Here is a 13,688-nt window from a genome sequence, read left to right as displayed (position 1 = left end):
CCCAAACTAATTTATATTTAAAGGATTGCTTTCATATGAGGGAGAGGGCCTTAGTCTGGGACAACCTGATATGCATAGGTCGCCAATGTGAAAACACCCCCTACATATTTATCTGGAAGAAAGCCTGGTTTACTGCAGTCAAAGCCAGTGCTTTGTTACCCCACCCACCCCCAAGCAGTGTTTTGTTACCCCACCCACCCCCAAGCAAGATTCATTCTTCTGTTCCTGAGCTTGCACCATGCCAATGGTTGGGAGCCAGCAGAGCCCCTGTAGCTCTCTGGCACCCTCCTCATTGCCCTGTTCCAAGCAGTCACTTAGGCAGATAGACTGGAGAACCAGAACTGATTTCAGTGGCACTCACACTTCAGTTGCTTCTCATGTGATGAATTCCCCAAATGTGCACATATTAGTAGCTTTTCCTCCAATGTAGGGATGGGTATGCAAACATGAACCACTATCTGACTAGGTGCTGGGAAAGCATTGCCCTGTTCCAAGCAGTCACTTAGGCAGATAGACTGGAGAACCAGAACTGATTTCAGTGGCACTCCTGTAGGGGTGCAGCACCTCATGTGATGAATTCCCCAAATGTGAACATATTAGTAGCTTTTCCTCCAATGTAGGGATGGGTATGCAAACATGAACCACTATCTGACTAGGTGCTGGGAAAGAATAATGGTTTAGAGAGAAGTGGTCCTAACTAAATTTAAAATGTGGCTAAGTCATAGTAATTGTGGCATTTTACAAATATAGGAAGGAGGCTCATAAGAAATGCCTTGCTAGATCAGACTAAAGGCCATCCATCCAGTCCGGCTTTCAGCAATGGCCAACCAGATGCTTCTGGATGGTCACAAAGAAGGCATGAGAGTGATGGTATATCCTTGCTTTTGTCTTCTGTGTGTAATATTTTGCTATTATGCCAAACAGCCATTGATAAGTAGGGTTGCCAATTCCAGGTTGGGAAATTTGGTGGGAGCCTGCAGGGTGGGCTTGGGGAAAGAATGGAGCTCAACGGGGTATAATGCCATTGGATCTGTCCTCCAAAGCAGCCATTTACTTCTCTGCACCTTTGAGATCAGTTGTAATTCCAGGAGAATTCTAGGTTCCATCTTTGATCTGTAATAGCCATCTCAGATAGTAGTAATGAAGTTGATTTTTTGTTTTGTGAAGAAGTACTTTATTTTATCCATTTTAAACCTAATGCTGATCAGCATCATAGAAAGAACCGGGTTCTGTTTTTATCAGAGAAAATGAAAATGTTCCATTTCCCACCTAAATAATAACTGGGACCTTCTTTTTGCAGCCTGTGCATGCACTTGAAGCCTCAGATTGGCCAAAATTGTCCCGGATTCTGGTTAAATGTCTCATCTGTGGGGGAGGGAGGGCTGCCTTCTTGTTTCCTTCTGTAGGACTACTGTGTAACAGACCAGTGACTACAGACACAGCACACATTATGTTGCACTGAAATGTCTCCCTGAGCCAATACACATGCACTGTTATACTGCCCATAGCCACTTAGAATAGGCTTTTTGGAAACACTTTGGGATACAATAAATGCACACTTTTAAATATTATGGCATACCCGGAATACAGTACTTTCTGCCTCACACAACGAACGGTATCACATTCACATACGTAAGACAATTCAATACTGTGATCAAGAAATGCCAGAGGTGATTTCATTATTGCCACAAGAGATATGTACGGCCATCCAGTTTAGAGCACATACTTTTTAAAAAGTGTATGCCAAGTCAGGACTCCAAGGGCAATAGGAAAATATTATACCACAGGACATACTGGTACCATTCAACATGAACATTCAGGTGCTTAAAGTAAATTGCAGAAATTGGATCTGACATTCCTGATCCGAGGTTCCTCAGCTACTGGCTTGTTTCTTCCTTGCATAAGATGATAAGGATCTCTGCTTGCCTGCTGGTCACCATGGAGACTTTCATGGGTCTCTGCATCATGAAGTTTGCCTGCAAGGACAAGTTCTTTCTGTGAACAGTCTTAGAGATTGTTTGCATTTCAACAAACCGGAGTTGAAATGAAGATTAAGTAAAAATGTGCTTTATAGCCTGAAGCTAGAGACCTGGAGACAGAGTGAATTAGAACTCTACTTCAATTAAAAATGATATGTGCCCTTCCTCTCGCTCATCTCCTTTGGAAGTAAAATCTTGAGTGGTGTCAGTGATCAGCTTGTGTCATTACTGCACAATAGCATTACATAAACCCTTTCAACATATATCGACCCAGTTTAGAAAACAAAACGTCAAGTTGAGAAGCAAATGCCCCATTTCAGGGACTACAGAGGCTCCAAATTATGTAGACCTTAAATGATCATCTCCCAATCCATGCAGCAGCTTTCCAATCTATGTACCCATGGCAACAACAACAACAAAAATGCCACATGCTACAATCAAGTAAGACCTGAGTCAGCTAAGCAAGTTAAGGATTATCGTTGTCGTTATTCACAGCTGAATATCCACTCTGTCCTACCTAGCCATTATCTTGAATGTGCAGAGACCCAAGAACCAATAACTCAAGCGTAAAAAGGCTGCTCCTCGATATAATGAAGTGGTTATCTTCCATTGCCAAGTCCTTCATTTACCAATCAACTAGGTCCCTTTTACAAGGAGATATTGATGTATCCTGGTCCCACACTCAACATACATACATCTTAATACCTGCCAAGTCCTTCAGTCTTGTTTGATTTCTTTCTTTGAGACTGGTGTGTGATTCAATGGGACTGTCAGCATACTTCATGGCAAGGACAGGAAGCATTTCCTCATCAGGGTTTGGCTGAATGTCTTAGAAAGGAAAAGAAATATGAGTGATTTAAAGTTTGTCTTTATCAGAGGGAGCATTTGCATGTTTGCCTGCTTCTACCTTGTGAGGATGGGTTTGGAGCCACCTCCTGTCTGCACTTCTGAGTGGACTGAGCAGTTTCATGGCTTGGTTCAGGGGCCCTGGTTGGCCTTCCCATGATCTCGTTCTCAGTTGCAACTGTGTTTCGAATCAGGAAGTAAGTGTTCATTTTCCCCTTGCCTTTCACATCAATTTCTCCTCTTTCCAGCATTTCAAAATTCTTATCCTTGAGGCATCTGAAACATGAAAAGAGGGTATCAGCTGGGATATATAAAAACGCTTTTGCAGAAAAGGACAATAGTCAACTTTCTGGTGTGAACGCAACCAGGAAATTCTATAACGGACTGTAGGTTGGATCCACCTGGCTTTTTAACCCTGCCCAGTTCCTTCCCTTACTACAGCCTCTGTCTACCCCACATTATATCCATGCTGGTCCCATCATCTCCAGCAGGGCCTTTTTATGATCAAATGGGACTCCTCCTCCCTTTTTCACTAGCTGAAAAATTGATTGAATCCAAACCAGTTCTGAAAAGATGCATACTGCTAGATCAGGGGTCGGCAACCTTTAACACCCAAAGAGCCATTTAGGGTTAAGGGAGGGAAGGGACCCAGCATCTGGTTTTTTCCCACATATCCTAAGGGAAGGATTAGGATTAGGGTTAAAGGATGGAAGGGAACCAGCATCTAGTTTTTTCCCACATACCCTAAGGGAAGAATTAGGGTTAAAGTTAAAGCAGGGAAGGGACCCAGCATCTCGTTTTCCCCCACATATCCTATTGGATGAATTAGGGTTAGGGTTAGGGGAGGGATGGGGTCCCCATGTGGTCCCACTCCCAAAGAAGGACCCAGGGGAGGAGGAAATGAGGCCACCCAAAGTAGGGTTGACCCCTGACTCCCCCCCCCCATTCAAGGGGGCAGACTGAGGTTAGGATTGCGCTGAAAATCTGCACTCCTGCAATTCCCTCCCGTTTTCCGCCCTTTGCCACCCTTTGCTCCGCCCCCACCCCATGCTGGCATCACCGGCATCAGCCAACCAGGCAGCTGGGACAGGGAAGCCAGAAGTAGCTTGGGATAGCCGTCTCAGGCTGTGCCTCTCTAGGAACGGGCACTCTTTCCTTTAACCCTTAGGGCGACTCTCCGAAAGAGGCTGAGAGGACCCAAGCTACACAGAGCCACAGTGCAAGGATGAAAGAGCTGCATGCGGCTCCGGAGCCACAGGATGCAGACCCAAGTGCTAGATCATTCTGATTTCAAGCATTCTGTTCCCCACAGTGCTCAGATGATCCCCAGAAATCAATGAGCAAGGAGGCAGCAGCCCTCACTTAACACTGGCTCTCTAGACAAATAATATCCATTGGTAGCACCTGTTTCTAAAGTTGGTGGTTCCATTTAGACATGGTTGCTAAGATACATAATAGACTTCAAATAGTAAAGGTTGTCCCTCTGAGTAAGCACCGGGTCATTACTCTCTGTGCCATGGGACTCTCTAATAGTACACTTAACTTCCCTTAATTTGACCAGACAGCTTTTAGGACTGTCTATTGTAGAGGTTCTCAACATGTATTGTGGTATTTCACAAAATAATTATGTACTTGGGAAGAAATACTGTCTTCTGTCTGTCCAGAATACAGTATTAAGACAAACCAGGAAAAGCTGAGCAGGTCTTCATTATCCTTGATTAAAGCAATCTATTCTAAGAATCATGATGTTGTAGTTAGATTGCCAGACTATTGCAGATTTGTTCAAATTCCTACTCTTACGAAGGTTCAAAATGACTTTCAGCCAATCACTCTTTCTCATCTTAACCTCCCTCAAAGGGCTGTTGTGAGGATAGAACAGAGGACAGAACTACATATATATCCTTTAATTCTTTGGTGGAAAGGATGAATAAAAGTGTGATAGACAGTATCAGTGACATTTTATATCAGATTATATTATGGGCTTTTCAAAGCCTCTCTCTTTCATACAAGCACACAAGATTGCAATTCCAGCATGTATTCAACCTTATCAGTTGAAATGTCTGCCTTTGAATATGGCATCTTCCAAGTTTGTTTTTGAAAGAAATTCAAGTATTTGGGGAGCTTTTTGAAAAGATGATTGGGGAATCACTCACTGATGTACACTGGCACTCAGGTGAATTTTGCTTGGGACCCCATGGCTCTCCATCCGGGATGCGATATTCACGCTGTCTCCAAATAAACAGTAACGCGGCATTTTTTCACCAACAACCCCAGCAAGGACTGGTCCTGTGTGAATCCCAACTCTAATCTGAACAAGAGTCAAGGACAAACACAACATTTTCTTGAAATATGTATTTCATCTTAAAATTATTCTGCAATCCTACTATATAAAAGGCTAGCAATGTTGGCAGCAACTCACTCCATAAAGTGAAGGATTCTGGGAAATGCAATCCAGAGGGCACTGTTTCCTGAGCAAAGAGGGCTCAGAGCAGAAGAGAGTTTTGTGGTAGCTCAGTGTTCGCAGCAACCCAGGAGCCCATTGTACCTGTGGGCCTGGGGGTGGGAGAGGGTTGAGTGGTGGCATGGCCTTCTCAGCCCTGGTTGGGCTGCAGCAAGAGCCTGGTTGATTCCTGCCTCTAGAGCAGAAGGTAGGAAGGTGCCTGAGGACAGAGGTGGCAACCAGATGAAGCAGAAGTTGATCCAGGCCATGGCCTGCAGGTCCAGCAAGATGACCAGAAGCCTAGTGCTTGCAGCTGGGACTGAACAGGTCCTGAAGCAGACAGGATCTGAAGCAGACAGACAGTGGGAGGGTATCCACAATGATGTATCTAGGGAGGTCAGTGGGGGCAGATGACCCAGGCGCCATTCACCTAGGTCACATGGGTGTGTATTTTGGCTACCTGCCCCTTCCCTCTTTTGCCACTCATCCCTTACCTATCGTGCCCTAACTTAGCCACTGTGAACTATGCAATGGCCACCTTCAGGTTAGACTACTATAACTCTATTCAGGGTTACCCTTCAGATTGCTTTGGAAACTTCAACTGATCCAGAATGCAGTGGCACAAGTCATTATGGAGACTCCATGGTGGGCACATATCCAACCAGTGCTTCATCAGCTGCACTGGATCTGGGCAGAGTACTGAATCAAATTCAACGTTTTGGTGTTGACCTTTAAAGCCCTTAATGGTCTGACCGTGGCCTGGTGAAACTTGCTTTCAAGTGAGATCCACTTGTTGTGGGAACTGATAAAATTCAATTATCCTGGTTATATTACTGTTCTTCCTTTTCCCTTTACTATTTGTTGTCGTGTTTTAAAGTACCATAAATTTTATTAAGTGGGATTTTAAAGTTATTTATATACATTATATATTATACATTTTAATTGCATGAATTTTTGTTTGAAGAGACCCTGAACCCAATTCGTTTGGAAAGGGTGGGTAAAAGCCAAATAAATAATCAATATTAAAACTTGCAAAACCCACTAAATTAGAGATGGCTAGTTAGACAAAATAGATGGGTTCTCTTTCTCTTAAAGCCTCACGTGTATTTGATGGAAGCAAAAAAGTTTATTGCAGTCTTAAAAGTGCCCTCTGCACTAGCAGAATACCTTAAATATCAGCAGTTCAGTTGTGCAGAATTTGCTCCCAAATCCAAATCTCTGTATCCACTCTGACATATCCAAGGGGATCCTGTGTGATCAGGACTCACTATTCACTTGGATGGGAGAGTCAGCTCTGCTGGATACACACAGCTTTCCTTTCCATTGAAATTAACGGGTCATCTTGGCAAAGGGTTTTAATTGGGAGCACTGACATCTTTTGTGACTATCAGACACTTTTGACCTGGGATAACCTCCGAGGTCTTTTTTAGATGTTTTCTTTGAAAGATGCTACTGTAACATACACACTTCCTCATATAAATCACAAATCAGCTGGTGACTGCTGATCATTTTTAGTCGTCCACATTGCACCAAATCATCTTCTTTCCCAAAAGTAAACAAGAGACAAATATGTGTTTTTCAGCCACTTACTTGAATAGGATTTCCAGAGACTGGATTCTTTATGTCTTTTGCTGCAATGATCATTCCCAGGGCAAAGTTGGCAACCCTTTCGGCATGTGTGGATACAGGTACAGGAACCCCTCCAACCACCATATAGGCGTCCCCAATGGTTTCCACCTTCACAAATAAACAGACAAATCCTAAAACTCTGTGCTTCATTGAAATTGAAATATGTCAGTATTAAATGCTTGCATGCTCATGTTAAGGCTCATAATGATAGCTTTCATATATTCCCTTCTTTTCTTTATTCTGACTCACAACTGGACAACTGGTTTATGGAATGATGAACAACATACTAAAACAATGAAAATCACTACACAACAAAATGAGAAGCATTAAAATGAGGGAAAACCAGCAACAGGTCAACAAAAGATTTAAATTGGAAAAATGAATAATGAAAGCAAATGAGGAAAAGGAGAAACACACATATATACATCAGAACATACTTCACTAAAATACATATGATTATGCACCTCCATCAGTCAAACCTTCCCTTCCCATGGGCTCACCATGCACCACTGGCAGCTCTATATGTAACTGATCCCATGCTGCTAATTGATATTTTTCTGCCATCACTTTGAAGTAGGAAGTGCTTCAAAAGGGACCAAGTGGCATCATCCTTGTGTCCACAGGAAGAATTCATTCAGAAACAGTTGCCTCCATTATAGGAGTGTTCTTGAATAGGATCTTCCCAGTATTTTGTGATTTGCCCCAGCCCCATGATAGCCATTTTATGGTTGCCTGTGTCCTCTATCTGGCAGCCATTTTTGTGGTGGCATGTAGTCAGTGTTCTCAGAATTCCAGAAGTGTTCACACAACCCCAATATAGACAAACAGAAATTGATTGAGATTCGAGTTGAACAGAAGATATTTGTATTTACCTTGATCATAGTTAAAGGTAGTAAAGGTACACATAGGGAGCAAAACTCCCTTGCAATGTAGTACATCTTTGATTTACACTTTTGATTTGAACTGTATATGACCTTCAAGTCAACAGACTTAGAAGAGTACAATTCTTAGAACAGCCCTGTTGGTTTCTTAGTCTGAACTCTCTGGAATTTCTACAAAATTCAAATATTTAAATTATTTGACTGGATCTTGCATCTTGTTTTTATACTGAACAAGTAAACGAAAGTTTTGAATCTTTTGATAACATCTTGCACTTCAAGCAAAGATTCATTGCCACCTGTCCCTGTCACAGAGATAATTGTCAGGTTCTTTGCCAGAGTATGAAGAACACAGCAGTGACACACACAAAAAGAAAAGAACAGAAAAACAGATAAAAGAAAAAGAAAAAAGAGGGGAAAGAAATGTACAACAGGAAGGAGTTGGAAAAAGCTTGGAACCAGCAAAGAGCCAGAAAACTCAGCAAGCAAATAGGAGGGATAGACAAGGGGTAGTTTTCCAACCTGTCTATAACCTCTTCCTGCTTCCTTTTACAGAAGTTTCTGGGGAGCCTGACCCAAAAGAGGCTTCAAATGATCTTCCATTCCAAGGCCAGGCACTGAAGAGGAAGGATTCCTATTCTCCTTCCCCTTCCATTCCAGTCATGAATGGCAGCTATTGTTGAAGAACACATACCTTATAAACATCGTGCACTGTGGTTAGCCTGTCAAATCGCAGGTACATGGCATTTAACATGAGAACTATCTGAATAGGCTCACAGTGGGCACAAATGTTGGTGAAAGTTACAACATCACTGAATAATATGGTGCACTCCTTAAACTCCCCTGCAAACAGAAAGGATGTAATTAAAAGCCTGTTTTATTTTTAGGAAATCCAGCCTGCCCACAAATTGAACCTGTTCTGCCCTCAAGGCATTAACTCAATATTTTAACAACTATTATTTTTGAAAAAGGGCAGTCCGTTCTCTTTTATTTGGTTAATTGGGTGCCTTTCCTCTTGGTACATGTGGCATGCTTTATTTTTCTTTTTTTTAAAGATGTGATTCAGCCAAAGTGAAGAACACTTATTGTGGTGGGTTCTCTGAGCTGTATGGCCGTGGTCTGGTGGATCTTGTTCCTAATGTTTTGCCTGCATCTGTGGCTGGCATCTTTAGAGGTGCATCACAGAGGGAAGTAACAGACTTCCCTCTGTGATACACCTCTGAAGATGCCAACCACAAATGCAGGCAAAATGTTAGGAACAAGATCCACCAGACCACGGCCACACAGCCCGGAGAACCCACTACAACCAGTTGAATCGAGCTGTGAAAGCCTTCGACAATACAATGAAGAACATTTATGTGCCACTGGTTTTAAGCCTGAGAACATGCTGAACTCCCTATGTAAGAATGAAAGAAGAGCTTCAGTAGATCACAACTGCCCTGACCATTTTCAAAGGCTGAGCCACCCCTACATGGTCTCTATAAATCAGCTGTGACTGAATGGCACCATTCACCATCAGTCCGTCCAAACAGCTGCTTTAAAAATCAAGGGAGAGATCTAAATGACCTTCTCTTCCCACTCCCAATGCTAAACTTATAGTGGTCAGGGGGCTTAAAAGCAAAGTCAATTGACATTATTTAGATCAGGGAAATGGCACCAGAGAAAAATGTTAAACCTGCTCAAGTGCTGTTTCCCCAGTCTTCATAGCAACCCTGTGCAGCTATCAGTTAGTTGTGTGTACATTTAAAATGGGAGACTATAGCCACCCAGTCTCAGATTCCATCCCTGCAGGCAAATAGACCATTCAGGAAATATCTGCACATAAACTCCTAAAGGTCCAGTTAGTCTCACCACTCTTTCTAGCAGGGATGCTTCTGGGAACCTTAAAAGCAAAATACAAAGGTATCAGCAATATAGGCTCTCTCCCGTTAACATGGATGGGATTTCCAAGTGTCCAGCTTTGATGGTACAGTGCCTAAAATGCATACTTTGAATGAAATGACAGCACTGAAATGATACCCCATTGTCAGCTAGCATAAGGATGGCAGCCTATCTCCTCAAAACCGTTCAGTGGGTCAAAGTCCCATACTGCGGTGAGCAATTTCAAGCTGGTTGCTCATAAACCTCTGGCCTTCAAGCTCTGCAACTTTCTATCAAGCCCTGAGCATTTCTCCACCTGTTTCCAAGATTGTAGTTATTCACCTGCCTCCACTCGCTTCCCTTCTTTGAGTTGGTTGGCCACATGCTTAGGAAGCATGGCATAGAGCAGGGCCTCGGTCTTTTTCTTCTCTTCCTCCAAATGCTTGGAGAGGATCCGCAGCTCTTCTTTCTTCCTTTCTAGCTGGTTGGACAGCTCCATCTCTGCCAGCCGCTGCTGATTGAGAAGGATCAAGTCCCTGGTGACATCGTGGGGCGCTATGTCTGCAATGTGCATGTGCCTCTCTTCCAGCTCATGCAGCGTGCGCAGGAGAGGAGAGCAAAGGTAGAGCATGCACTGAAGACTCTCCATCCAGATCATCTGTCCTGATTCAAACAAATGCAGCATCATGTACTCCATCCATAGTATTTATTCAATTTGTATCTGTATGTGTCAACAATTTGTTGATCTCAAAACCACCCAGAACAGTTAAGCAACCATACAGAATTTCACTTTTCTGAGTCTATTGATTCCAGTAGACTTGGAGAGGTATAATACTGCTTAGCATGGCAGAGCAAATGAATCAGTTGTTACTGGAAGATGGCATTTCAGTCTCATGTGGGTGAGGGATTTCAAGGGGGGAATTTTCAGTAAGGGCTGTACTGAAGATTCAGCTTTTTAAAAAGTAGCTGTAGTTCCTGTTTGTATCTTAAAAGAGCCCTAGTGAAGTTATAGACACAAATGCAACACCACATATACACAATGCATTCTTTCATAGGAAAAGAATTTGTGCATCTAAAATATCCCTTTCCCCTTCTTTGAATGGCTAGCATAATCATGCCACAGGTTATATTGAACAGAGTGAGTCAATTAAAAGGGACAAAGGGAGAGAATCATTTTAAAGGGACAAATGGCGGAAGTTAAAAGGAAGAGGAAGTCAAATAAAAAGGGGGAGGTGTGGTGTCTGAGAGGGAGTGTGGTGTCTGAGAGGGAGCAAACTGTGGTTGAATTAAGTGGAAGTTTACATTGTGCTTAATAATTTAGGAACAAATAGTGAATTTCTGAATCTTTAATGCTCGATACACAGCTCAGGTACCATTATTACTGATAGCTTAAAGACCAAAACTGTTCATTTTCCAAATTTAAGAGGGCCTATTAAAAATGCTGCAACTGGATAGGGCTTGTGAAGAGAGAATCCATTTTGTTTGCTATACTCTTTTCCACAAAAATTTTTGCAGTAAATTTGTATATTAATCCACCATTTCCTGGACCATCTTTGTAATCGTATGCTCTGCGCAGTGGGGGGGGGGGGGGGGCTAGTGCCAACCTGGAAAGCCTAATAAAATTATTTTACATTTCTCTTGAGCTCAAAGGGTTCAGAAAGCAGATGATGTTTAATTTGGAACTCCTTCAAGGTTGGAGTGCTTGTTAAGAAGCATGGAATCATTCATTCCAACCAGCTAGGTCAGTTAGAGACTATATGGAGAGGTTTCGTTTTAGAAGGGAGGGGTAAATCCACTAATCATCTGGATCATTCTAATCAAGGTGTATCGATTATCATTTGGTGTGGCCAGCATACCACAGGTTAGTTCCGTCAGTGTTACCAGTTAGTCTACTTCATTGTTCTATGCTTTGCCCTCCACTCTACTGAAAATTCTATCAGAACTTTGCACACATACTGAAGATATCCATTACTTTTTGCCTGCAAATATTTCTTTCTTTAGACTTTAGGTTTGTTATTGTATTTGTGTAACTCAGTTGCACCTTGATTTTGTGTTCACTGTTATGTTTTTAAACCTATGCTTTACTTTCTTTAATACTTTTTTAAAAATATATGTTTTGGCATCTGGAGTTCTGGCTCAGAGCCCATGGCTCAGTGTTGCTACCACCCCAAAGGTTAGGTCAGGTATTTGACAAAGCTGCATTGTAAATGAACACCTAATAACACCACATAAGTCGCCAAACACTCCTCTCTGTTTGGCAAGGTTTCTACTGAGTGGTAAACTTGTCTGAGCAGTGCAACTTCACAATGAGGTTACAGCTCACCTCACCAAATGCTCCTTCATCATACACACAAAAATCCATGTGTGTATTTTAAAATGCCTTGACTATAGAAAACTGGCACACCAGTTATGGTTGCCAACTCTGAGTTGGGAAATTCCTGAAGATTTGGGGGTGGTGTCCAGGGAGGGCACATTTGTGGGAGGGGGAAGGATCTCAGCAGGGCATAATGCCATGAAGTCAACCCTCCAAAGCAGGCAATTTCTCCAGGGGAAGTAATCCGCAGCTCAGTTATAATTCTGGAAGCTCTCCAGGCCCCACGTGGAGGCTGGCAACTGTACAAAGAAGACTCTGCTAAAAAGCTTTCTCCTCATCATGTGAGCATTCTGTGTTGAGGGACTGTTTTGTATACAAAAATCTTCAAATGGGTGAGCCCTGAGTTGAGGTCTGAAGTGGTCATATAGCCCATGGAAATTAAACCTTTGTCTCCCATACTTGGCATTCATGTGAACCCAGACAGCTCTTAAAATTAGACTTATTTATAATTCTCAACAGTTCTTCAGAAAACAAACTACCTCTCAGTTCCAACATGGGACGCTGCCTCCAGGACTCTGGCATCATCTCTCTCTTGGTTCGGAAAACAAACTGGCTGTTGATAAATTTCTGAACGCTGGAGATGGTGAATTTCACTTCCGGGCGGATGATGCTGAAGTACTGATTGAGGCGAATGCCTTGAGTTTGAAGGCCAGGCACAATCTTCTGGATGCTGGTTCCAGCTTGCTTTACTCGGAGCTTCAAAATAAAATGGGAGCATTTAGGATTCTTACTCTGATCTTGCTCAGTCACCAGGAGAACTTTAGATATATAAACACTTTCAGAATATAGGTTGACTATGACCTAAAAACATGATCTTAACTCTATCCATCAGCTCAGTCCTCTGCTACTCTCCATGCATGAAGCTCCTTCCCTGAACATACATTTTATTTTATTTTAATTTATTTATTTTTTAGTCTTATATACCGCCCAACCCCCGAAGGGCTCTGGGCGGTGATTTCATAAATGAGAAGAAGAACATCCCTGCAACACCCTTGTTTCCATGCCAAGGATCATTGCCTGAGCCACCCACACCACCACCATTTCTATGTAAGCCTTTGGATATTAAATCCTAAAAATAAGAAGGCAGCATTTACTTCTAAAAGGAAACTTCATGAATGAACACAACTCCAGCTAAGGGATCAGTGAGATCAGAATATGGCAAGTAGGAATAGTCCATATTTAGTCCAGACTATTTAATGTAATAAAGGTAAGAGCCAGTATTTTGAATTGTACATGGGGGAAAAACTAGAAACAAGTGACATTCTACCAAGACTGATAAGATATGTATGTTCTTATGAATAAACTCAGTTCATAGACCTCAAAGCTACTTTCTGGACCAACTGAAGCTACAATAATCAAAGGCAGCCCCAACTTGAACATGTTGTAGTAATCTAACCTGGATGTAATCAAAGCATAGATGACCATGACCAGATCTTATTTTTCCAAGAAGTTATGGTGCCAGAAAGCCAACCAAAGTTGGTTCAATGTACTATGTGCAACAGATGAGAGCTGAACACCCAACAGCAACCATTTTGAAGGGAGTGCATCCTGATCTACATGACTATATTTGTTGGCCAAAAGCATCTCAGTCTTCTCTAGAAGTAAACAACTGCATATTTTATTATTAGAGATTCTTTCTCTTTCTTTGACCTACCTTAGCTTCTGATTCAGTATAGCAGTGA

The 13,688-nt window shown here is 42.3% G+C and overlaps 1 protein-coding gene across 1 annotated transcript in view; it reads right to left on the bottom strand.

Annotated features, from left to right (window-relative positions):
- Nucleotides 1-357: 357 nt before the first annotated feature.
- Nucleotides 358-13,688, bottom strand: part of LOC125438344 (guanylate cyclase soluble subunit beta-2-like) — a 34,961-nt gene continuing 21,630 nt past the window's right edge. The window contains exons 9-17 of the mRNA XM_048506734.1: nucleotides 12,486-12,702; nucleotides 9,975-10,295; nucleotides 8,467-8,615; nucleotides 6,856-7,002; nucleotides 4,979-5,133; nucleotides 2,887-3,101; nucleotides 2,685-2,807; nucleotides 565-1,976; nucleotides 358-374 (exon numbers count right to left, since the gene is read on the bottom strand). Of these exons, the coding sequence (XP_048362691.1) occupies nucleotides 1,825-1,976; nucleotides 2,685-2,807; nucleotides 2,887-3,101; nucleotides 4,979-5,133; nucleotides 6,856-7,002; nucleotides 8,467-8,615; nucleotides 9,975-10,295; nucleotides 12,486-12,702 (1,479 nt within the window). The 3' untranslated portion in view covers nucleotides 358-374; nucleotides 565-1,824. The remainder of the gene's footprint in view (nucleotides 375-564; nucleotides 1,977-2,684; nucleotides 2,808-2,886; nucleotides 3,102-4,978; nucleotides 5,134-6,855; nucleotides 7,003-8,466; nucleotides 8,616-9,974; nucleotides 10,296-12,485; nucleotides 12,703-13,688) is intronic.

The sequence above is a fragment of the Sphaerodactylus townsendi genome, linkage group LG08 (assembly GCF_021028975.2).
Source record: "Sphaerodactylus townsendi isolate TG3544 linkage group LG08, MPM_Stown_v2.3, whole genome shotgun sequence".
Lineage (NCBI taxonomy): Eukaryota > Metazoa > Chordata > Lepidosauria > Squamata > Sphaerodactylidae > Sphaerodactylus > Sphaerodactylus townsendi.
Note: the sequence above shows the minus strand (reverse complement) of the source record. Positions and strands in the feature narration are given on the sequence as shown.